Below are 23,631 nucleotides of genomic sequence, written 5' to 3'. Positions count from 1 at the left end.
ACAGAATGTTTATAAGTGCCTTTGTACACTTCCCAGCAAGTATTGCTGAAAGGAGTTTATAAACCAAAGCAACAAGCTGTACAGAACACAAAGTATTTTCCATCTCTTTATAAGAAGAATACCAAGGAAAGCACGTGTTAGTAATTGAAAGTGCAGACCAGCATGCAGACCTGGAATACTTAGATCGTTTTCTTGTAGGTGGCACATCTTCAAAAGAAAACTTTTTAAATTCCTACAGTACCAAAAAATGTGAAGGCAAAAGACAGATGCATAGACTTCAATTACTAAAAAGTTACAAATTATGTCCAGAAGAGTTTAACTTGTTATCCAGTTTCCATTTTTCCTCTGATGTCTGAAGGATGTTGGCACAATCACTTCTGGCTAGAGGTCTCACCACCAGACCAAAGAATTGCTGCTCAGTTCAGAGTCTGAGCAGACCCAAGAAAACAACTTCAGAAGTTAAACTTTTGTATCACAGAAGAGTAGAAAGGTATCCCCCCTCCTTTTGGCCAGGATAATTTCAAAACAGAGATGTTCTACTTTAACACCAGAAACTGCACTCATACGTATTTTAAACGGTCACATGAATAATTGAGAAGCTACTGCATCCTGTACAGATATGTAAGTACTTATAAGTACACACAGAAATTACAAGATTGTGATGATGTATATGTAAGTGTTTATATATATATCCACAATTTCTAAATAAAATCTTTTGTTCTATTTTTTAAAAAAATAATGTTATACTTGGTATGTTCAAGCAGGTGGTGGACTGGAAAATCATGCACAGTGATGCTGAATTTAATAACAGGGTGCAGAAAGTGTTACTCTACTGCATAACCAGTTTTTTGCTTCCAAAGAAGTGTCACAGCATTCCTTTAGAAAGCCAAAGGAACAAGGAAAAGCTCACCAAAACATGTTGATAAAATATTTTCTTGACTAAATAAATATGGACATTATGGAAATTTCTGTATCTTTGTAGTGGGCTAATGTTTAGTTAATTCGGTTGCAGACCAGAACCACTATACTAAGCACCGTATAAATACCTAACAACAACAGTACCTTGTCTATAATGTGAAGGATACTGAATAAAATATTGTCTGTAGTTGATGTGACAGATTTTCAAGTCTGTGGAATTAACCCTGTTGGGCATCTGAAGTCCCTTCAAGAACAGACTCTTAATTAGATATTGGCTTCTATTTCTAATCATTTGTATGATTAGAAATCTCTTGGAGGAGAAATACCCTCCTCCAAGCTTCAATATGCAAGTATTTCAGTATACAATTTCTCTTTGATTAACCTCACTTCACTTCCATTGATGCATTGGGGGAAAAAGCTTGTTGAACAGCGTGCTAATTTACGGGACTTCCTCTGTTTCTTAATTATAGTGAACAGATGTCAATGTAAGCTGAGGAGATGGTATGAACAAACAAAAAAACCCTGTTCTACTCTTACCTCTTGGCCATTTCAAAATTAGGATGGCCAGATCAACATAAAGCAGTTGTGGTTTGAAATAACGTGCAGACCAACTGTTAGTTTTGCCATGTAGTACGACAGCCTACAGTACACCCTAGCCTTTCATTCTTTACTTCATTTTTTTACGATGACCACTCAGTTTTTTTATGATGACCACCTGCTGCTATGTGCTGACTCACACAGCGTAACCAGCAATGCCTTTGTAGTGAATACAGACAAGCAGGACAGTTGTTTAGAGAAAGTATGAACTAAAATGATCTGCTTCAGGGAACAACCTAGATATTTAGTATAAATTCAAGACATAAATAAAAATGCAGTTTGTATTACTGCTATCGGTGACTATCATCAACCAAATGTTTTCTCAAGTTTTCTTGGTAAATGTGAAGAGACAACCCCAATGAACTGCAAATGAGTAATCATGAAATTATGAGATCCACTTAACAAAATTAACTTGAACAAGAATCAGGTTTGTGGTTTTATGACTGCCTATTTGACCCAGTTTTGTGATCTTGAGCCTGTAAGCTGTCCTATCTGTTCCTCATTTTCTTGAAAGCTAGAGAAGTTAAAACTACTGGGCTTTGAGCTGCAGAAGCAAAAAATTACAGAAAAAATGTCATTCTTAATTATACATGAAAAAGGTTTTCTTCCATTTACATTTTTTCTTTAATATTTTCAGAATTTTCATGGTTTTATTTTCACTAAGATTTATAACAGGCAACTTCAGATGAACATAAGTTGATGCTTAAAGTTAACCTTGAAGTGCTAAGCAGGAACACCAACAAAACCACACAACTTACAGAAGGTCTTCAGTTAATTCTTACTGCAAAATAAATTTCTAGTATTCTGCAAGTAGATTCCATTACAGAACCTAACTATGCAAAACAAACAAACAACAAAAACAGCTACAACCTCTAACCTGAAGAAACACAGGAAAGACTAGAGACAGATTTCTTAATGCAGGACTTAATGCAGTAAGCTTTGAAAATGATATAGTAGGCTTGTAGAGGCTTTATACCATCTCTGAATGAAAAAGCACAGGAAGAGTTTATTTTACTATGTTCACTACTACATCAAAATTTTTTCACAGAAGCTCTAAAATAAAATGCATGAAATGTCAGAACTTCAAACACTTCAAGCAGTGCAAATTCACTTGCTGCCAACTCTGCAGAAGGAAAAAACAAGAAAGTAGAGAACATACTGTTTGGCTTGATAGCAGAATCGGAGCTACCTATTTTGGACCAAAAATTAATTTGGCAAACAAATTAGTAAAAGGTAGCCCTCCTTTCTTGTTTGAATTTCCACCACAGAAACGATATCCAGTACTCACCGAGATTTGGCTGAGACATTGCCATAGACCTTTGCGGTATAGGTGTGGAAGTAGCCGCGGGATGGTGGCTCATGTGATTCAGTGGTTGGTTCATTGTTTTTCGAGGATCTTGCCAAGTTGTAATTTTTTCTATGTGACTGAGAAAGTAAAGATAAAGCATAAGTTTAACAGAAAATGCCCAAGTGTATTGCATACATGGTAATGCATAATGCCATGAAAGTCCTATTTGTGTTTCTTATCCTGTATCTTTCTACCCTTATCTCACCACAAACCATTTGAAATTATCTACCATCTTGTCATTTCTTTAGCCCTTGAACTTTTTTTTCTTTTGATCTTCTACCCTTTGCCATTCTACTACTTCATATGCTACTCATGTATCAGTTACTTTTACTTGAACAAATGGGGATATCCATTGTGATTTTGAAAATCTGTAATAGACATTTATCTTCCAGACTATTTAATTATCCAAAAATTTTATTCCTGATCTAGCCATCTTTTTCTCTACACTCATATACAAGGCCATTATTCATGAACCAATAGTTGGTCATTTTGCTGAGTTTTGAAAACGTGTTTTGCTAGATCTGATTGCTTTATTCCTTACCAGCCCAGAAAAACTAGTCTGTCCATATGTCTCCAAGAATATCAGAATATATTCTCATTGCCAAAAGGGGCAGATTATGTCCTATTGACTAATGTGTAACTGCTAATTTCTCTGTAAAGGCACTAACATTTTTTACTGAAAGATAGACAATGTGGGTCAACAATGCACCCACCACTCTAGTTACATAAAGCCTCATGTACCCATATTACACTGAAAAATACAGTGAGGTAACTAAAACCTGTCATTTCTACAAATTTTTTTTTGCTACAGAATAAAGTATTGTGAAGGGACTGTGTTTTCATTGAAATGTATCAGTTTAGACAGTAACTTAACAGGACAAGGATTTTAAGTATCAGCATGTATTCAATTTGAAACAAGAGAAAGACAAATAAGAAAAAAAACAACAAAGGAATCACCTTAAAGCAATCACCAAATCACCGGTCTGGTATATACCTAGTGATGCTCTGTTTGCATGTGGTTCCATCTTGGCACATCCAGCTTTTTGCCCAACTGACTAACCAGGCAACAGATCACAAATTACTTTTTGTACTCAAATAGGTTTTCCTCTTTTTTTTTTTCCTTCTAGAAAACTTTAAAAGAGGAAAGTCTTTTAGTAGAACATGTAAAGAAGGATAAAACTTTTAAATGATCTGTGTATGGAAAACCATTCTAATCCACCTTTCATAAAAGCAATGTCTAACTTCATCTTTACCGAACTCTAACTCAAAACTTCGCATTGCTATTTTTACCTATGGTAGCACTGCCATTAACGCTGTGACCACCTCAGAGCTTCAGACTCAGTTGGCCACCAGTATTTCACAAGCAAGTTTCCATCTACTGCCATGTTAACATATCCAAACTCTTTACAGTCAGTCTGTGGTATTACCAAATAATGTGAATTACAAGCAGGAAAAAGCAAAAAAATACAACCTCCCCTCAACCCAAGACATTTTTTAAAGAACAGAAGAAAGCAACACGGTCTTTATTTAGTCTGTGGCCATTTCCTTTTCTTAATATTTTACATTTAATGTACAGTTACAAAACTGCAACCAAAGATCACACTTTCACTTCTATGCTTGTCTAAACCCCAGGCCCTAAGCAGTTAAGTCTCTTCATTTCTTCATAGCTTCTGGAATATTTACTACTTGTTATCATTGTTATTATCATTGAAACCATTTCTTTTTTAATTCACAAGAATTCTTGTATCCCGCTCAATTAAATGATCTTTCATCCAAAATTATAAAATGTCATTCTGAACTAAAGATGCTGGTATACCAATAGACTGGACAATGTTTTCTGAAGTACTAATTGTGTATAAATGAGATGAAAGTTATATATATATTTTTTAAGTTCCATTGTTTTGTTTCTCTGGCATTTTAATTCAAAAAAAGAAGCTACACTTAATCAAAGCTATGAATTTTGGAATACCAACACAAATACCATAAACAAATATAATAGAAAAGATTATTCCCCAAATAGTGAAACATTTCTTTTAAGCATGAGCTTTAATGATTAAATAAATGCTGCCTTTACATAGCTTGTATCAAAACAGATCTCTCACTCTCAAACATTTTTTACATGTAAACCCTGTTTAAATTAATGAAAAAACATTCAAATTAAATCAGACTTTTTTTTTTTTCTCCTGTAACATTCGTCTGTAGAAACTGAAAGTATAAATTCCTATTAGGAAAATCTGAAGCACAAGTTAAAATATTTATTAAGCAATCAGTAACTTGTTTGAACATATTATTCACTCTAACTACAAATCTGAAACCTTTAACTACAACTGCCAATCACGTACAATGAGCAGTAACTGAAGTGCTCTTAAAAACACAATAGAATACCAAAATGGTCAGCTTTGAAATTCTGTTTTATCACCAAAGTTCCTTTCAGCTTTAACATCCTCCTATTTCATGGACATTAAAAGACAATAAAATATGATCACTCATTTTTTGATTTGGGGGAGAGCTATGAACACGTGCAGTGTCATGCATGTGAACTTGTACTTACAATTCGAGGATCCTTTCATTTTAAGCATTTAGGAAAGGAGAACAAGACTACCTAGTAGCCCAAATATGACCCACGCTGACTTCAAAACATCCTTATCATTTTCCTGGACTACCTCCTGCTGAATAAATGGACAGTCACTTGCTCAGTGAAGAACTCCACACTGGAAGCTACACTTGTCTAGCCTTGAAGAAGCTCCAAGAAGCTCTGAAACACCATATTCAGGGATGCATCCAAGAGAAAGGGCCTTTATCTCCTGGGCAGAATGCAGCTGGGAAATCTGTTCAATGAACTCAGATGACCACAAAATTCATGCAACTGGAGTTAATGAACCACTAGAACATGCACTGTTTGTTCCAATGTTTCTTTCTTGCTACCTTCTTTTCTGCACTTTATATTTAGTTACATGCAAGAATTGAAAGATGTTACTTATAACACAAAATACTTTATATATAAACATCTCAATGCTGCTATTACTGTATAGAAAATGCAGCATAGAGAAAAGCAAAAAGTAATCTGCTGTTCTTTGTAAAATAGGTCAGCAAGTAGCAAAACCAGATATTGATCAAGAGATAGAAATCTTCACTTAGGCCTTGATCCTGAAAAACTGAAGTCACTAGAAGTTTTGCCACAGATGATGATGGAAGGTGGGTAATAATTTTGCACAGCCTCACAGCACAGCAGATATTTAGAAAAGAACATGATATCAGGAGTGCTTGGTTGCAGTTGGTAGTCAGTTATCATAACTACAATTTTTTTTGGTCTTGCATTTTTAATACGGGCTTGCTGGGTTCACTCTACTGAAATAATTAAAAAAAAATGTATTTATTGAGTATCTTTAGAAAGTAAAAACAAGAACATACAGAGTTTTGTTGACAGAAGTCATTACAAATATTCTTCAGCAATACAGTTTACGTAGTGCTGACATAGTGCTTATGATATTATCATAAGGTCAGCAAAACATTGTCCATATAGTGACTTTGAAAACAAAAAAATTATGAACAGTACTATGCTAATATACTTGAAATGCCACACAATCAAGCTATAGTTACTCTTTTATGAACACATTTGACCTAACACTGCATGTGGAAACACTTTGTTTCTGATGACCAAATTAGGATAAAATGAGCTTTAGTTCTGTAAAGGATTTTTTTTCTATGTAGTTCCATGAGCCAATTCTCCATCCTTTCCTTTTTTCTTTTTCTTTTTCTTTTTCTTTTCTTTTCTTTTTTTTTTTTTTTTAAATATTCCTACTCAAAATGTCCAGCCTATAAAGGTTTATAAGCTCTGCTATTTGCTTTCTCTGAAATGTGTGTCTTTTCTTAGTTATAGGTACCACAAGGCAGACAGAATTAAGGCAACACAAAAACATGGAGAAACACATCGTCATTTAGCATCTATGAACAAGACAGTATTTTCTAATCTACTGTTTTCCTAGATTGTATATTTTCACTTTAAACAGAAGTTATCATAACCTGCAGATTTTATTTTTCATTTGAAGTAAAAATATAAATTCAAAAAGGTCTTAATAAATTCATGCAGCCTGTTCTGACAGGGAAATACTTCTAAGAAAAGAGAAAAATGTGCAAATCACCATACAAAGCAACTGGTCATGAAATTGTAGTTCAAAACTAATACTGCTTTTGTTCAACACCTCTTTTCTCCTTTTTATAAAGAAAACGATCTGTACTGTAATCACACATGTAAGAAGCAGGGCAGCATCAGCCGTTCGGCAATACTTCTTAACATAAAAAAGAACTGAAAAAAGGTCAAAAACATAAGGATCATAGATCTATCTGCACAGATTTAACTGCATTAAAAACTAACAACATCACAGGAATTTTTCTGTGTAAACACGATAAGCTCTCAACAGCCATAGCTGGGATCCCCAAGTGGCTAACAACTTAAGAAAACAGAACCAGGAAAACAACAATGCCCTAACTGAATGCACTGAGACTCTAAACTAAAAGGCTTGCTTACAGGCCAGAGCAGCCTTCTGCCCTGCCAAAATTTCCACTGTTTATGTAAACATTCTCCCTTTATTTCTACACAGGTATTGGAAAAGGTTACATTAAACCTTTGCAGAAACGGGTGCTGGCTCACTCCACTTCAAATTATTGGATTTATACTTTGATAACAGAATTTGGCCTAGTATGTTTTCGTTTATACAGGAGAATAAAATAAAATATTTTATTTTATTTTTACATTCTTACAGCCTCCTGGGTATTAGAACTGATAAAATTAAATTCAGAACCATCTCTTTTTCCTTAAAGGCCAGCAGGTAAAACACTGAACATTACAGATAGATTTCAAACACCAGCATGTAGAATGCTGCCCTAAAATTCAGGATCTTCACTGTTGAAATCCATCAACAGGCAGCCACCAGCCTAAGACCAGTAGATGACCCATGGCTCCCACTCACAAGCCTACTATAAACATTCGGTAACTCTGCTATATGGAGCAGCCAGGCCAGATTCAGTCACACTGAGCAGCTGTAAACAGAGCATCTAGCTCTGTACTGTCCACAGGACTCTTTTGCTTTTTTGAAAGTATGATGCTTTTTTGGCTAATAATTTCTTCTTTTCTCTTTTGCCAATTCTATTTTTGGTGGAACCTCATCCAAACAGCTGTTAGGGCTGCACAATGAAGGGGGAGGGAATGCGGCTCCTTAGTGGCAGAAAAGCAGGATTTTTGACTGTTAAACCACACCCTTTTACCTCTCTTTAGTTTAATCCTGCCTGGAAAAATAATTTCACGCATACAAGTGCAAGGTGCTGCAGCTGGGCTAGGGCATCCCAAACATCAGTAGAGAGTGGGGTATGAATGGACTGAGAACAGCCCCTATGGAGAAGGACTTCTGGATACTGGTGGATGAACAATTGGAAATGAGCTGGCAGTGTGTGTTTGCAGCCCAGAAAATGAACTGTATCCTGGCAGCATCAAAAATGTGCAACCAGCAGGTCGAGGGAGGTGATTCTGCTCCTTGCTGGAGCAGGCCCAGAAGAAGGCACAACGATGGCTGGAACACCTCTCCTGTGGAGACAAGCTGAGGGAGATGGGGTTGTTCAGCATGGAGAAGAGAAGAATCTGGGGAGACCTGATAGCAGCCTTCCAGTACTTAGAGGGGACTTAAAAGAAAGATAAAAAGAGACTTGTTACATTAGGGAAGTGGTGGAGTCACCATCCCTGGAAGTCTTCAAAAGACGTTTAGATGTAGAGCTTAGGGATATGGTTTAGTGGGGACTGCTAGCGTTAGGTCAGAGGTTGGACTCGATGATCTTGAGGTCTCTTCCAACCTAGAAAATTCTGTGATTCTGTGTGATTCTGTGAAGGGCATGTAATGATAGGACAAGGGGTAATTTACCTGAGAGCGGGTAGATTTAGATGGAAGAAATTTTCACTGTGAGGGTGGTGAGACCCTGGCACAGGTTGTCCTGAGAAGCTGGGGCTGCCCCATCCCTGGCAGTGCCCAAGGCCAGGTTGGATGGGATTTGTGTAGCCTGCTCTGGTGGGAGGTGTCCCTGCCCATTGCAGGGGCTGGGACTTGGTGGGCTGTAAGGTCCCCTCCAACCCTAACCAGTCTATGGTTATATGATCAATTCTACGATTCTATGTGAAATTTCATTCTAATGAAAACCATTTAAGTGATTCTATACACAAAAACAAACAAACAACACTATGGAGAAAACAACTAAACATCCTTATCTGGGATTGTATCAATCCATCTGTTTCTTATTTTATTATTTCTAGAAATACTAATCCCATAAGTATTTTTTTCTTGGCATACATCACATAGCCTGTAACAATGAGACAGAAAACAAAGCTTCAGACAAAGGTAAATAATATACACAGGAAATCTTGTCTTCATTGCTAAACTATACTGAATGGATGACAAGCCTTGGAAGACTACAGAACTTTTGCTTCTTCCAGAATCTGAGCTTTACACTGGTACTGATGAAAAATTAAGCATTTAACCTCCAGTATCACTGAGAATTAGGCACCAGTGAATTAAAACTCTGACCTAAGTATCCCCTAAGGCCTTGTCTGTACGATAGCTTTACCAGTTTTAACAATGGAATTATATTGTTATAAATCACTTTAAGCATTTCATTCTGGTGCAACAGAATTAACCTATACAGAAAGATACTCTACTTGCACGCTGGTGAAACCTATACAGAAAGACACTCTACTAAATCTGTCAACATTAATAAATACTATGAAAACATCTTTCTGTCATTCAGTCCTAATAGATATATTCTGTTGAAGAATCTGCCTTCACTTCCCTAAAACAGCAACTATAGAAAAAATTCTTCTTCCTTATACTTTTAATTTTTGCACATTTGTCTGTGGATTATAATAAATTTTTAATTGATTAACGGTTTTCATAAAATAGCTCCAAAGTTATGTAAATTATATATTAAATTATATATTTCAATTTCTCTTGTAATTGTTATGAAAATACAAGATGGAACAATAACACATTTTTTGTTTTAAAATGTATATGAATAAAAAATGCTGATTGCATTCACATACATTTTCTTAAAAAGGTATTCTTGTATCAAGTGCTCAACTAAAGATGAACATGAAACTCAAGGTTGGAACAATTCTGAAAAAGACCAATTTTATGAGTGCCGCAATCCAATGCAATCTTTTATTGCATGCCATTTTCTGTTCATCATCAATACATACTATCCAAACAGTCTAGGAGTTTGAGAAAGAATTGGTGAAACGGTTTCTTATTATAAATTGTGAAGATATATGTCTCCATTACCTGTGTATGAATCTAAAGAGGAAGAGCCCCAAACTCTAAGGATATCTTGGCTAACCAATAAAATTGAAGCTTTAGTATGAGATACAGAGAACTGCTAACCAGAAATGTAATGAACTTTAAAGGCTTGTTTTTATGGAATTTTGATTTGGGGAGCATTCAAGTACTTGACAAGGTAGCCCCAAAACACATGCTGAAGTTCTCACTTTCAATTTTTTTTTTCACAAGCAATCTTTGCTTTTCCTATCATTATAAATCCTAGCATCAGAGCAGACTATTTCTCAACAAGGTCTTTACTCATAATTAAGCAGAGTGGGAAAGAAGAGACATTCATTTTAACTTCTTTCTGAATCACATGGAAAACTGATGGGGGTCTTTATTAGCAAAGTTTTGAAAATATAATTTTCAAGAATGCTTAGCTGAGGGTTAACACTTCCTACTGAAATCAGAGAAAGTAAAGTATTTACAACTTGAAAGAGATACCAACTATCTGTCAAGTATGACAGAGATATGCTATTACAAACACTGCCCCAAGTTGCCAAAACCATTTGCAACCACAAAGTCCTATGATGCACAAGCTTGGCAAGCTGTAAATTGCATCCTAATGGTGTCTCCTCATTAGGAAAAAGAAAAAAAAAAAAAAAGCAATACTTCAGATTTAAGTAAATCCGTATTTTACCAGGATTTTTTGATTCTGTTCCTCCTGTTGTACCTAAGGCTTTTTTTGGTAAATGTTTCCTGTTTGGGTGTCAGCTTCTCACTCTGAAATGAGAATGTTCTTCAGAACTTGAGCTACTGCTGTGTATTGCATTTTTTAACTACTAGGTTGTAATACTAGATCTAGCATCTAATTCTACTAGGTATTATTATAATTATTATTCTACTAGATATTATCATTATTAACTGCTAGGTTCTAATATTTTATCTAATATCTAGTTCTACTTCATGACCGTATATTTTTCTAGTATCAGCAAATTCAGACCTAATAATTTAAAAAGGAGAATTGAAAAGAAAGAACTGATTTGAAATGTATTATTCCATAAGCGTGCTCTCACCTGAAATAACACAAACTTAGAGCTTAGCTAACACTGTAGTGCTTGTATAGAGTTCTTTATCAGGCCTTTGTCAAAGGGACTATGAGAGGGGATTTTGTGACTGAGTTACATCAAAGTAAAGCTGCTTCAGGGCAAGTGGGAAGTTGATGACTCATTAATGTGAACAACCTGTATGTTCTGACTCATTAATTTCTCCAAGCAGGATGATAACTCATACTGTGTTGGGGAACATCCAGACATACACTTCCATCATTATTGAACATTGGGAAATCTGCTTATTTCACTCTACGCAGAACCAAATCATTGCCCAACTTCACTCTGTTGTCCTTTGTAAGCAAAAAAGAGGCAAAAAAGAAGTTTGCTTTCAAATAAGATTCCATCGGAAATGCTTTGTCACTACATGATGTAGCAGACATACTTGAGCGGTTTTTAAATGGACAAATGGACAGTTCTTGAAATTTTAAAGGAATGACCTTGGGGCCACAACATCCCAGTCTGTTCTGTGTTTGCTCACTGTACTGAAATGCAATTTCTGGCTATAGAACTACAGCCAGATCCAACCCACACAATATTTCAGCAACAAGTAGGATGACAGATCTAGCAGCAAAAGTAAAAATGTTTATCAGCTTTTGGTGCCTTAGAAGTTTGCTTTAAAGCATGCCTACAAAGAAAAAAAAAAACTATTCACACAAACCAGACATGCTCCTGGTAACTACAAGAAAAGCTTCCCATTTCTGCCCCACAGCTGACCACACCCAGGCTCCAAAATTGAGTGACTCCTCTCCCTGGGCAGTCACTACTGTCTCTGGCCCGCTTTATGTGATCCTGGTGGTTGCAACGACCAGTGCCAGGAGGCAGCTGACCCAGAACCCTGAGAGACCAAGACCCACAGCAGCAGCTGTGATCACATGTTCAGCATGACCCCAGTGCAGCAGGAATACAACTAACAAAGAAAAAATGATGTTCATTTTTGTTAATCTGGTGTAGGAACTTAACCCACACAGGTGCCAAGCATTCAGCCCTTCATATGACATGAGAGATCGAGCAGCGTTTCAGGTTATTGCCTGTCTGCAGTATGCTTGGTGAGGCCAAACGTAACATCACCAACAGTTCTGCACCTTGCTCATGCCCATCCTCTGCTATCTCCTCAGCTCAGCTAGTACAATAGGTTGTTCAAAAATAAATACAAAGGAGATAAATGTAGGCTCAAGCAGTTGGATTTCCTTGCCTTTGAACATGCAAAATCCTCTCACCTATTTTTCAGCAACCATCTTTCATAATCTATTATCATGTGGTAAGGCAGAGATTAAATGAACCTGTATTATTACCATTACTCTCATTTCTTCTACAACAGCAGCTAAGGTATGTCCAGGATACTTTGTGCTCTATGGATCTTTAGGCACCCACTGCATAAATGGATAAATGGAGCTTACAATTACCCCACAACACAATGGGCAATTGCTAAGTGAAAGTGTGCTTGTATGTGCTCCTGAGTCCACAAAAACACATTTCTATGGAGGAAAAAAAAAAAAAAAAAGAATCAAGAGAAACTCCTTCCAATTATTTTTTGAATTAAATTTATTTTAAAAAATCAGCCTAATTCAAATATTCAACAACTCTTTGACTGGGAAATGATTCATTACAGTACATTTACATTAAAAAAAAAAAAAAAATAGTGAATTTGGAAACCAAATTAAGACTTCATCTTGTATACACTGACTGAGAAATAATGTGTGGTAGCATGCTCATTAATTACGATGGTACCTAGTAGGTGCATCTCAACTTGGACCAGAAGACAAATACCAATCATTTCCTTTACACCTTAGCCCTGGTACATTCATGGCTCTCCAAAAAAATTTGTCAACTGCCTTAGCACAGACCATAAACTGCTACTGAAGGAGAGAGTCCATCATTTCCTGTTCTACAGTGGAGTACTGAATTAGAGTAGTTTTCCTTCATCTTTTCAAGCACTTCTTCTATAGTAGTATCTTTTACAAGATCAGTTCTATCTGCAAACACCTTCACTGGTTTTCTGGTATGTCAGGTTCAGTTCAAAATTACTTCCTGTAACTTTAGTACTGTCAAGGTGCTTGAGCCAGCTACCGTCACAGCAATTTCTCATTTTATTCCCCTTCCCATGTCCTTTGCTCATCTAACTTGTGCTTGAACTGTCTCTCTTCCAACAACTTGTGCCAAAAAGATAAGGCACTAGCTTCCTTCTTTCCAACTCTGTCCACTAAGATAAACATCCCATGTGGTTTTACCTTGTGAGCTCCCTCAAAACTCTTAAGTCACAATTTCAATTAGATTTTCTCCTTTGCTTTAGTTTTAAACTTATTTCACACTCTAGTCCCTTTCACTATGGTTTTGACTTCATGACTGAAAAAAAAATCAGCTCTAGATGGCATTTAGTGCAGTTTATTTTGAAGATCCTATGCAAATTCCACTCTTTATGCTAAAAGGGAAGCAGCCAAACAGACTGGGGAATTTTGTCAGCTGTCTTGCAGATTGTGAGATGGGAAAAATCCTTACTAAGAAAAATAAAGAAAAGATTTTTAAAAAGTATACATCTTGCATTCTCAATGTTCATAGGGAAGATCCTTCTTCTTGGACTATACACTCTGGTTAGATTTTCACAAAGAGTTATATTTGAGAGAGTTGAAGAACAGCTGATTCAGGTTTCCACAGACAATGAATTCTGAAGAGTGATTTCACTCAGTGCCAAATAGACACTAGACTCTCTGTGTTAAAAGATATCACCATAAACATAAATATGTTTCTATATCCAAAACAGTTTTGACATAAAAGCTTTTCAGAATAAATCTGCTTTATACTCCCTGAACTATACTAAATGTAGAATATTAAAAAAAAATGCTCCTTCCAGGCTTCTTTCTCTCAAACATATACACCCTTTCATGCAGGTTGACGGAGATTAAAAATCCTTTTTTTGTACAGTGCGAACTAAAATAGATGAACAGAGGATGAAAGAATAGAGCCTTTATTTAGGCTATCTTGTGAATACACACGGGGCTTTGAGCAACCAGATCTAGTGGAAGGTTGGATCTAGATGATTTTTAAGGTCCCTTCCAACGTGAGCCATTTTATGATTCCATGAAGCTTGATTTAATGATTCAATTTGTAGTAAACAATGGGTAAAAGTTGTGATCCTCACAAACAATATTTAGCATATCCTTATCTTTTATCACCTGTAACAGCCATGTCAAAAATGAATATTCTCTGCAGAATAAATATTTCTCCACTAGTCTGACATTTTTTCAATATCATATAAAAATGTTGACAGAACTTGTTCTGTTCCAGGTACTTGAAGAATAATACTATTTCCTTTTTCATTCATATGTAAAAGTGGAGTAAGTGGAATACACATTTATTTTTAGATTGGCTTCATCCCCTATAGGAAAATATGTGAAAAATAATGAGTTACTGTAAAAACACAATGTTGGCTAATAGCAGACAAGAACCTAGACAGGATGAGTCAGACTCTGTTGGCAACGGAGTATGTAGGTAAAACATATGTGTGTACAACAGGCTCAGTACAGGCACAGAGAATTTGTCTGACATAGACACTGGCCTACCTCAAGTGCCACATTGCAGGCATATGGCACAGTGCTGGCTAGCAACGAATGTGTAAGATTCTCCTTTCATGGGACAATACTTTGAAGTAGGAAATTAAGACGGTCACAGTGTGCTTGCTTCTTAACACTACTGACTTGACTAACACTGGTGTTTCTTGATGTTCCAAGCCCTTGGGTCAGACCATAGGACACGTGGACTACTGCAAATAAAATTAAAAAACAGACTTAAGGTCTGTTCTCAATTTCTGTGGTTCTAGATCACAAAAAATACATGAGGCATCTTAAGGTCACAATTCAACCCCAGCAGGCTGGTTTAAAAAAAAAAAAAAAAAAAAAAAAAAAAAAAAAAAAAAAAAAAAAAAAGCACAAGCAGGTAGCCTCTGTTTGTCTAACAGAATAACATTGGCTTCATGGCCATCGTAATACGGAAGGGGACAGCCCGCCAGGTACTCAGCTCCAGGAACCCTCTCACCATTTCTTTGTGTCAGGCCTAATAACCATGCTGGGGCAAGGTGAAGTGACCAAGCCCTTCTGTCAACTTGTTGAACCTCTAGAAACAAACCCTGCTGATTATTTCTCAGCTGGATGATCAAATTGATCTGGTGCACCCCGCAACCCCAAGAATGCTAGACAAAACAAAATGCAGAAAAAAGTTTGGAAATATGCAGAAGGGAATGTAAGGTCAAGGCTGGACTGCTCCTTTCAGCAGCACTCTGCAGTCAGAATAGATTGAACTGTGAAATAGCTGGGTTACTTTCAGTCTATTTCATACTCAGCTCTGGTCTAGAAATTTCTGATAGAGAGCAGAATGGGAAAGATGAATGAAAGTCAACAGTGACATTTTTGTTTTATACCAAAACCAGATATCAAAAACCACATGCTATACTAGTTTTTTACTACAAAAATCTCGTACAACTCCTCTCCCTTAAATATAGGAGATACTGCTTATGCCTATGGCACTCAGAGTGCTCACCAGCACTTCGGAGTAAACTCATTTTGTTAGCCCATGCTTATAGCCACTGCAAAGCACTCAGGGTGGCCCTTCTTGATATCCTCCAGAATGGCTGTTAAATATTGTTTTCTAAATTCAGCATTTTAATTTTTGGCTGGCAGTATTCACTGCTAATCAGGAAAGCAAAAAAAGTTTGTCTTATTAAAAACCAAAATGTTACTAATATTTTATAAAAGACCATACACACAGTATATACATGAGAGGACAGAATACCTATTAGGCTGAAGAGGTTAAAGCTGTATGTTAGTGATTATAGTTATACTGCTTATTTCAACAGTTGGAAAGAAAAAGATTTTATCTTTCATGATAACACTATAGAAGCACACAAACATGTAACAACCTCATAGCTCAACTTGACGATTTAGCTAGTAATATTCATGGCACTTGCTTTTTCAGACATTGATAATGTTTCATGAAAATTTCATGAAGTTTTAACGAGGAGACACAATGTAATTATTAAATGGACTGAACCATGGACTTTGTTTCCCTATTGCATGTTCATTGTAATTTCTAATCTTGAAGCCGGAACATTACATAATTATTTGAATATTTATTATCCCATGTTAAGTACTAATTAAAATAACTTTTTAATGACATGAGTTGCTCTTTTACTGAATTAGTTTCAACATTACTTGCTACCATGAAGAGAACTTTAAGAATGCCCTGCTAAGCTTCCCTGTAACTGACTGATCCTATTGTGAGTATATGCTGGGGACTTAAAAGACTTTAAACTAGTTATACAGATGGAAACAAAACCCCTTTGAGTTCTATTGACAACTTAACCTTTAGAATTTGGATGAAATCCCAGTTCTTGAGAGAAAGAAAAAAGGGTAATGAATGAAACTATTATAGAGAACGTTGTTATGGGATTTTTTAATGTATACAATATATAATGGTGCTAATGCATATTTGCTTGCTTGACAAATGTCTGTATCATTCATATTTAAAGATACATATTAATGATTCTATTAAAAAACATATTTATTTTATTTTGGGAAATATGTATTAATCTGAAAACAAATGCTCCCGTGAAAGGGACACATGACATTTAAAGATTCATGAAGTTACAGAAATTTTTAAATAGGTTGCAGAATGAAAAATAATTAACTGTCCTCCACTTGAGCTAGAGGCCTGTAACCATCTTTTGTTGTGACAGCAACTCTTTACTTACCAATAGAAAACCTCTGTCAAAAGTTAACATATTTATGAGCAATCAGGGTATATCTAAACAAAATATAGAACGGTGCTACCTTGTAACAAGAAAAGGAGGAGCCCAATCTAATAAATATTCTTTTACCATCAAGGTGGCATTTCTAGGCAAAACTTTAATATTTTAACATATTCTGTGCTCTAGTAAGAACAACCAAAGCAAAACAAATCACTAACAACAAAAAGAATGCTCTGTATCTATGCAGAATCCCCTTATAGGAAAATAATCAAAATCTCCCTCATGTAAGAACAGATTGTTAGACAAACACCCTCAAACAAAATCGGACGTAAGAATAAATATCCTTTATGGTTGTATCGCACTGCATCAGCCAGAGGCAGAGAAATGCATGGCATTGCAGAATTCAGCCCAAGAGCTCCCTGCAGCCTAAACTTTTATTTCACATTGTGCTTTCTGAGTCTGTCAGAAAATTCACCATTTACAATTCCAGAGCACTGTACATTTTGGGTGTACATGTATATTAAAATTTGGATTTTTTTCCTAGTACCAGTGTATATTTGATCAAAAAATATATGGAGTTATCTTTATCATTATCTTATCTATAATCCCAATAAAACTCTGATATTTGTGCTATTTAACTAACCATCATGGACTGTCTTCTCTTTGTAATTTTAAGAATAACTGTAAAGCACTTCAAGGTCAATACAACTGATCTGCAAATCAATTGCACAAATGCAACTCATTCAAGCACACTTTTAAAGAAGGCTTTTAGCTACAGAAAAAAAGTAATTTCTACTCCGAACTTCACAGCAGGCACATCGGTGGTCTCATCTTTGTTTTTGATACTGTACAACTGGGATCAGCATTTCATAAAAGGACAAAAAATTGAGGTTACCACAGCCTGTAGAATTTCTTTTCACAAATGCCGAGCAGTTGTTCTAACTTTTTCCTATGACAAGATTTCTTCTTCCAGTTCTGCTTGGTCAGAGTTTCCAAATGATAACAAAAATTGGCTTGAGGGATACACTTCCCAAACAGATGATTTGCCTTCACTGGAAACAAAACTCTGGCTCAAAATACACACATTTGTGCAAAGCAGTTCCTGGTACTGCAGCTCTCACTCAGACATCATTCTCACAAACTCAACTTTCAGGTCAGTACATTTATTAACCTCCAGAAAAAGTCAGAACAGCTTCTGCTCTTTGAACTTCATCTGCAGCAGTCTTTATATTTTAACACAGATGCCAATGGTTACAGCACAACAGATGCAGAGCAAAGCTCGGACCTAAAATATATTTTCTCTGCTGTCACGGCAGCAGTTTGTTTTCCCTTAAAGCCCCAAATCCCTAATTCTTCAGACCAAGATACAAATCTTGTCAATAAGACTTGAACTAGTTTGGCAAAATTATTTTGGAAAGGGCATTTTCTCCTAAGACTTAGTTAGAAGAAGTGAAGAATGAACAATGTTTCTCAACAAGCTTCACTTGTATATGTTCTTTCTAATCACAGATATCAATATTCAGTAGAAGAAAATTACTTTACATTTCTATTTAGCTACCACAATAGTGGTAAACAGGAAGCTAGAATTATATTAAATTTCAAACCTCCCTTAATCTCCCAGTATTTCAGATGGGTTTTTTTTTGTTTCTTTTTTAATGAAAACTGAAGTGCTAAGGGTAACTTTAATAGTAAGCACTGAAGTTTTGTCAACTTATCACTGATGAGATGCATCACACTTTTGCAGATTTATTTAATGAAAGAAGCAGACATGGATAAAAATGACAGCTCACAGTTGCATTACAAGATCACCAGCTGTTTTTGGAAGCAAATCCTTTGATTTCACTGGGAGTGAAGCTTTGGTAGAGTACAGAATTGCTTAGAGGGATAAGAAAGAAAGCGCGCTTTATGCTGTGAATCTAACCATCAAACTCTTTTTTGGTTCCTGCTCTCCTTTCAGTGTTGTACGGTGTAGAATAAGAAGCATATTTTCAAGCCTACATGTCAGAGGCTGAAGTAACATTTCTAAATTGCTTTTATAACTTGTAAAATGTACATGCGGATGCAGACATCGAGTTATGTGAAAGACTTGTACAGCCCAAGCATCTTTGCAAGGTTTGAGAATCCTGCCCTCCCGCACCAGCATCTGTACTCAAATCAGCCTGCTAGTCACTAGCTAACTACATGCAGATGACAATCTTGCAGAAAATCAGCTGGATTGGTGGAGAATGCATACATATTTAAAACAAACATACACAGACACACACCACCTCCACCCCCAAAAAACCAACCATACAACCCCCAAACTTTTAGATCGCATTCATATTGTTAAAAAAAAAAAAATACTCTGGACAGTATGGGCAGAGAAAGAGGATATGAGGATATCAGGACGTCTTTGACATTTCCCCCTCAAGTGGGAAAGCCATCAATCAAAATCAACTTTTGTGTGATAAGGAAAATGGAGCATAACTCTTTTCTCTTCCCCTTAAGATTAAAAAAAAAAACAAAAAACATTAGGACTCCTGGTGTTCAAGAAACACAACCATTTTCATAATGTGAAGACATTTTCCATTAAAATAATGGATCAAGTCTGGCTCTCATCAATATCTTCTCTACTATTCCATACTTACCCTTCTAGAAGGTGCCCTTGGAACACCGGTGAAGGGTTCATCTCTTACCTGAAATGAAAAATCCCACTGCTTCTTCCAGTGAATTGACTCACAAGAAATAAATTAAAATTGGTCTAGTTTCTTGTAGCATCTTTGGATTTACATGTTTTTATTACCTTCTTGCTTTTAATTTTGAAGGATGGCTTGGAATACAAAAAAATACAAAATACAAAATAATACAAAATACAAAAGTACAGAATACAAAAAAAAAAGTTTAATAAATAAATACTTCTTTTCGCATTCAGTTCTGATTATCCATTGTGTTCCGCTCACACAACTTCTAACTCATGGGTTATGTGCTGCAAGGTACCTCATTCTGCTACACAAAAATGGATCAGGTTCTAAATAGCTTTTTCAGGACTGTTTTACAAAAATTCCTAAAATTTCAGTTTCTGCTCTTCAGAACATTTAGTACAAAAAGGTCAGGAGCTGTCCTATTTCAATTACTTTTTTTTTCTTTGTGATTCATGGCAGAGGAGGTCATTAGCTAGCAGATGAATTTTTCTTGGACCCTATTTCTACCTTCCATATGATGAGCTGATTAGTTCCCATGGAAGAAAAGGCCGTACAAATAACCATACTAATCGCTGGAATTCAGAAAGTTGTCCTTTTATAATCCAAAACTACTGTGTATCCAGGAAATCCTGCCAGACAGTCACTGTTTGCAAATGGTTGGGAAATGTGATTGTTTGCCATCAAAAACAGATGAAAAGCAGGATCTGGTTAAAAGACCAAATCTCTGCCCAAGCAAAACCTTTCCAAAATAAAGATACGATGTTTGCTAGCTGATAGTTGACCTCAGCTGAAGAAGGGTGACAGTTCTGCACTGGTGCTCACTGGTATATAAGTTGAGCGTTTTAAAGTGACACCAGGGTCTGAAATAATATTTAGTTGGAAAGGAATTGTCAATTCTGACACTGTAATAATATTCCGATCATATACATTCTATTTGAAAGTAAAGCTATCTTTTAAAATTTTAAGTACACATGTGGACGAGCAAGATTTATTTCCCTTAAGCTGAGAATAGTGTACAAAAATATCACTTAACAGCATAGGTGCATCCCACTTATTTATAGAGGAGTACACTGCTCAGTTAAGAATTACAAATCCACACTTTTTTTGAGGATTACTGGTACAACTCTGAGAAGCTGCATATATTTTCAAGGAATATACTGTGTTGTATGTAAAAAGAATAATGTGATACTGAAGCAGCATAGTTACTAAATTCTTACTAGTTAAGACTCGGATCCTAAGCCTATTTATTTAGTAAAGCAAAATAGAGTGACTGATCAGGTTATGTTTAGCTTACATATTAAACCTGGCTAACAAATGTAATTTCTAGGGAAAAGAAATGAGAAAAAAGTTTCCTATACTCAGGAAAAATGTGACTGTCTTTTGAACATTAGAAGGCCGTACTGCAGCTACAAGAAGTGCTGACACTAATTAAAAAAAATAAAATGAAAAGGCAGTGCTACAGAATTATGTAAATTTCCTAAAGCTGCAAAACAAACAAACAAACAAAAATTTGGTCTTTCAAACATGATTTTTAAAATACAGTAGGAATGAAGTATTTTTGATTAACATCTCACCTGGAAAACAATCTCCCTGCATTTCAATTGGACTTCCTATTAAATAAAGGTGCAATTATGTCACAGTACAAATATAGACTGTATTTTAATTTAGTTCAAAGCCTTAAAATCCTTTGTGGTCTTTCAAAAAGACAAAGAATTTGTAATATCCAAATTCAGTAAAATATTACATGAACTCTTGACCAAAATTAAACTCCGAAGAGGCAAAAGAAATTTTGTGAGAATGCAAGTAAGGATATGCCCTGCAAGGAGCTCTGTCATCTTAGGAAAGGTTTGTGATGTTTTATTTGCATACTGAATTCAGAGGTGAGGAATAAAGCAGTATCTATTATTTTTTAAAATAAACTATTTTAAAACTATTTATAACTATTTTAAAATGTATCTGATAAAATCTAATGATTTGTTGGTACTTTCATAATTTACAATAACAAAAGTGTTCAGAATGTTACCTGTCTGACAGGTAAGAACAATCATTCTGCATTAAATGACAATGCCGATCACACATAACTGGAGGGGCAGCATGCAGACACTGCCAACCAGACCACAAAATGGAGGAAAAAAGGCCAGCTTACCTTGTGCACCTCACATAAAATCTGCTCCGGTCTCACCCATCTACTGGGCTCAAGTGACTATACACATTTTATTTTTTATTTTGCAATATCACAGTTATCTTCCATTACAAAGGAAAATATTGTGCTATTACTGTCATCAAAGTTGGTGTCAGTATTTATACTAACTCCTGTTAAGATAGACTGCATCATATAATACAACATTATGTACTAAGTTGTTGACATAAGACGTATAAAGAAAAACAGGTACAGGAAAGAAACCAGAATTGCAGGGTTTTTTTTTTTGTCATGGCAGCTGATTATTTTCTGTTGCCACAAACTCCTGATCCTGGGCAAAATGGAAGCTGTAGATCCTCTCCTGGTCTTCCAGACTCTAAAGTCATAAAGGTCATTACATAATCTGAGACAAATAATAACTTTCCATAGTATTTCCATATAATTATTGTTTCCCCCAAACTTTTCTGTATGCTCTCTGGAAACACTGCAACAATACTCTGAAGTATAAACAAGTAGACAGACAAAACCCCACAATATTACACACCAAATTTTTTCTTACAGAAATCTTAAGAAATGGAAAACTGCATATTATTCTACCAAAAGTGAACATATGGTGGGAAAAAAACAGAACAGTCTTTTGTCCACGTTCAACGTGAAATGAACGTTGCATGTGACAGCTTCTACTGAGATCCCCTAGACTTAATGAACAATCTACATGCCACCCAATTACTTGACTTCAAATGTCTCTGCTAAAAAAAAAGGACTATTTTGTGCCTGTAATTTGCAACACTGTTTTGTCACCCACAAAAAAATATTATTTTAAATTAGAACATTTTTAAGTTTGTAGTTGTCTGACTGTGCCCTCAAATCAGAAAGCCAGATGATGAATTCCTTTCTTACTTTACCTGAGACACCTGGAACCTCAAAGCTGTCATCCTACAGATTCAATCATTGCTTCACAGGCAATCTCTCATAAAAAGAACTGCAAAAATTGAGAAAGTTTACAAGGCTATCCTTAGGACTGGCACAACTCACGAAAGGGCATCACAGAAACCAAATTGTAGTTTGCAGTTAGTAAGGTCTGAAAACACAAAAAGAGAAATAAAATTAAGTATCTTGCTGTATTTAGTTAACTGTGAACTCTTCATTTTGTACAGTGAATGAGTCAACAAGCCAGGGAAACAATATGCAAGAGCTTAACTAAAGACAGTTTTAGCTATAGAGCTAGAGGATTTTACAAAGGGTCAAAATAAATGTTGCATAGGGAAATAAGAACTGGACCTAATGAAGCATCAGGAACTTTCATGGAAAAAAACAAAAAAAGAGATTAATGGGTCTGGTTACTATAAACATAAATGACTGAGGTTCTTCTTGCTAGTGTTCAAGAAGCATTTGGATAATGCTCTCAAACATACGGTTTAATGTTTAGGTAGTCTTGTGTGGAGACAGGAGTTGGACTCAATAATTGTCACAGGTCCCATCCAACTCAGGGTATTCTATGATTATATAAGAAAAAGGAGGGGAAAAAAAATGGATTGAGATGTCGTAACTGTTCAGGCACTAAAATTGCTTGCAAGCTAAACACGCATTTCAAGTCCCCCTGTTCTTTTTTCATGTGGAATGCATGTCTGGCTTCTATATCTCAGGAAACAAGTTGCTAGACATCTAGTATGTAAAAAAGGCTTAAAATGCCAGCAAGACTCTTCACAGTGTAGTCAGCTGAAGACCAGTAAGTTATTCAGTACACCTTGCAGCAAATAAAATTAAACTTTGATGAGTTCAGTATGACCATGACTGTACAAG

General features: G+C 35.8%; 1 protein-coding gene across 1 annotated transcript in view; it reads right to left on the bottom strand.

Annotated features, from left to right (window-relative positions):
- WWTR1 (WW domain containing transcription regulator 1) overlaps positions 1 to 23,631 on the bottom strand; it is a 64,921-nt gene that overhangs the window by 22,536 nt on the left and 18,754 nt on the right. Inside the window, exon 2 of the mRNA XM_032192981.1 lies at positions 2,804 to 2,940. Coding sequence (XP_032048872.1) covers positions 2,804 to 2,940 — 137 coding nt within the window. The remainder of the gene's footprint in view (positions 1 to 2,803; positions 2,941 to 23,631) is intronic.

This window comes from Aythya fuligula, chromosome 9 (genome assembly GCF_009819795.1).
Source record: "Aythya fuligula isolate bAytFul2 chromosome 9, bAytFul2.pri, whole genome shotgun sequence".
NCBI classification, from domain to species: domain Eukaryota; kingdom Metazoa; phylum Chordata; class Aves; order Anseriformes; family Anatidae; genus Aythya; species Aythya fuligula.
This window is presented reverse-complemented; position numbering and strand designations above follow the sequence as displayed.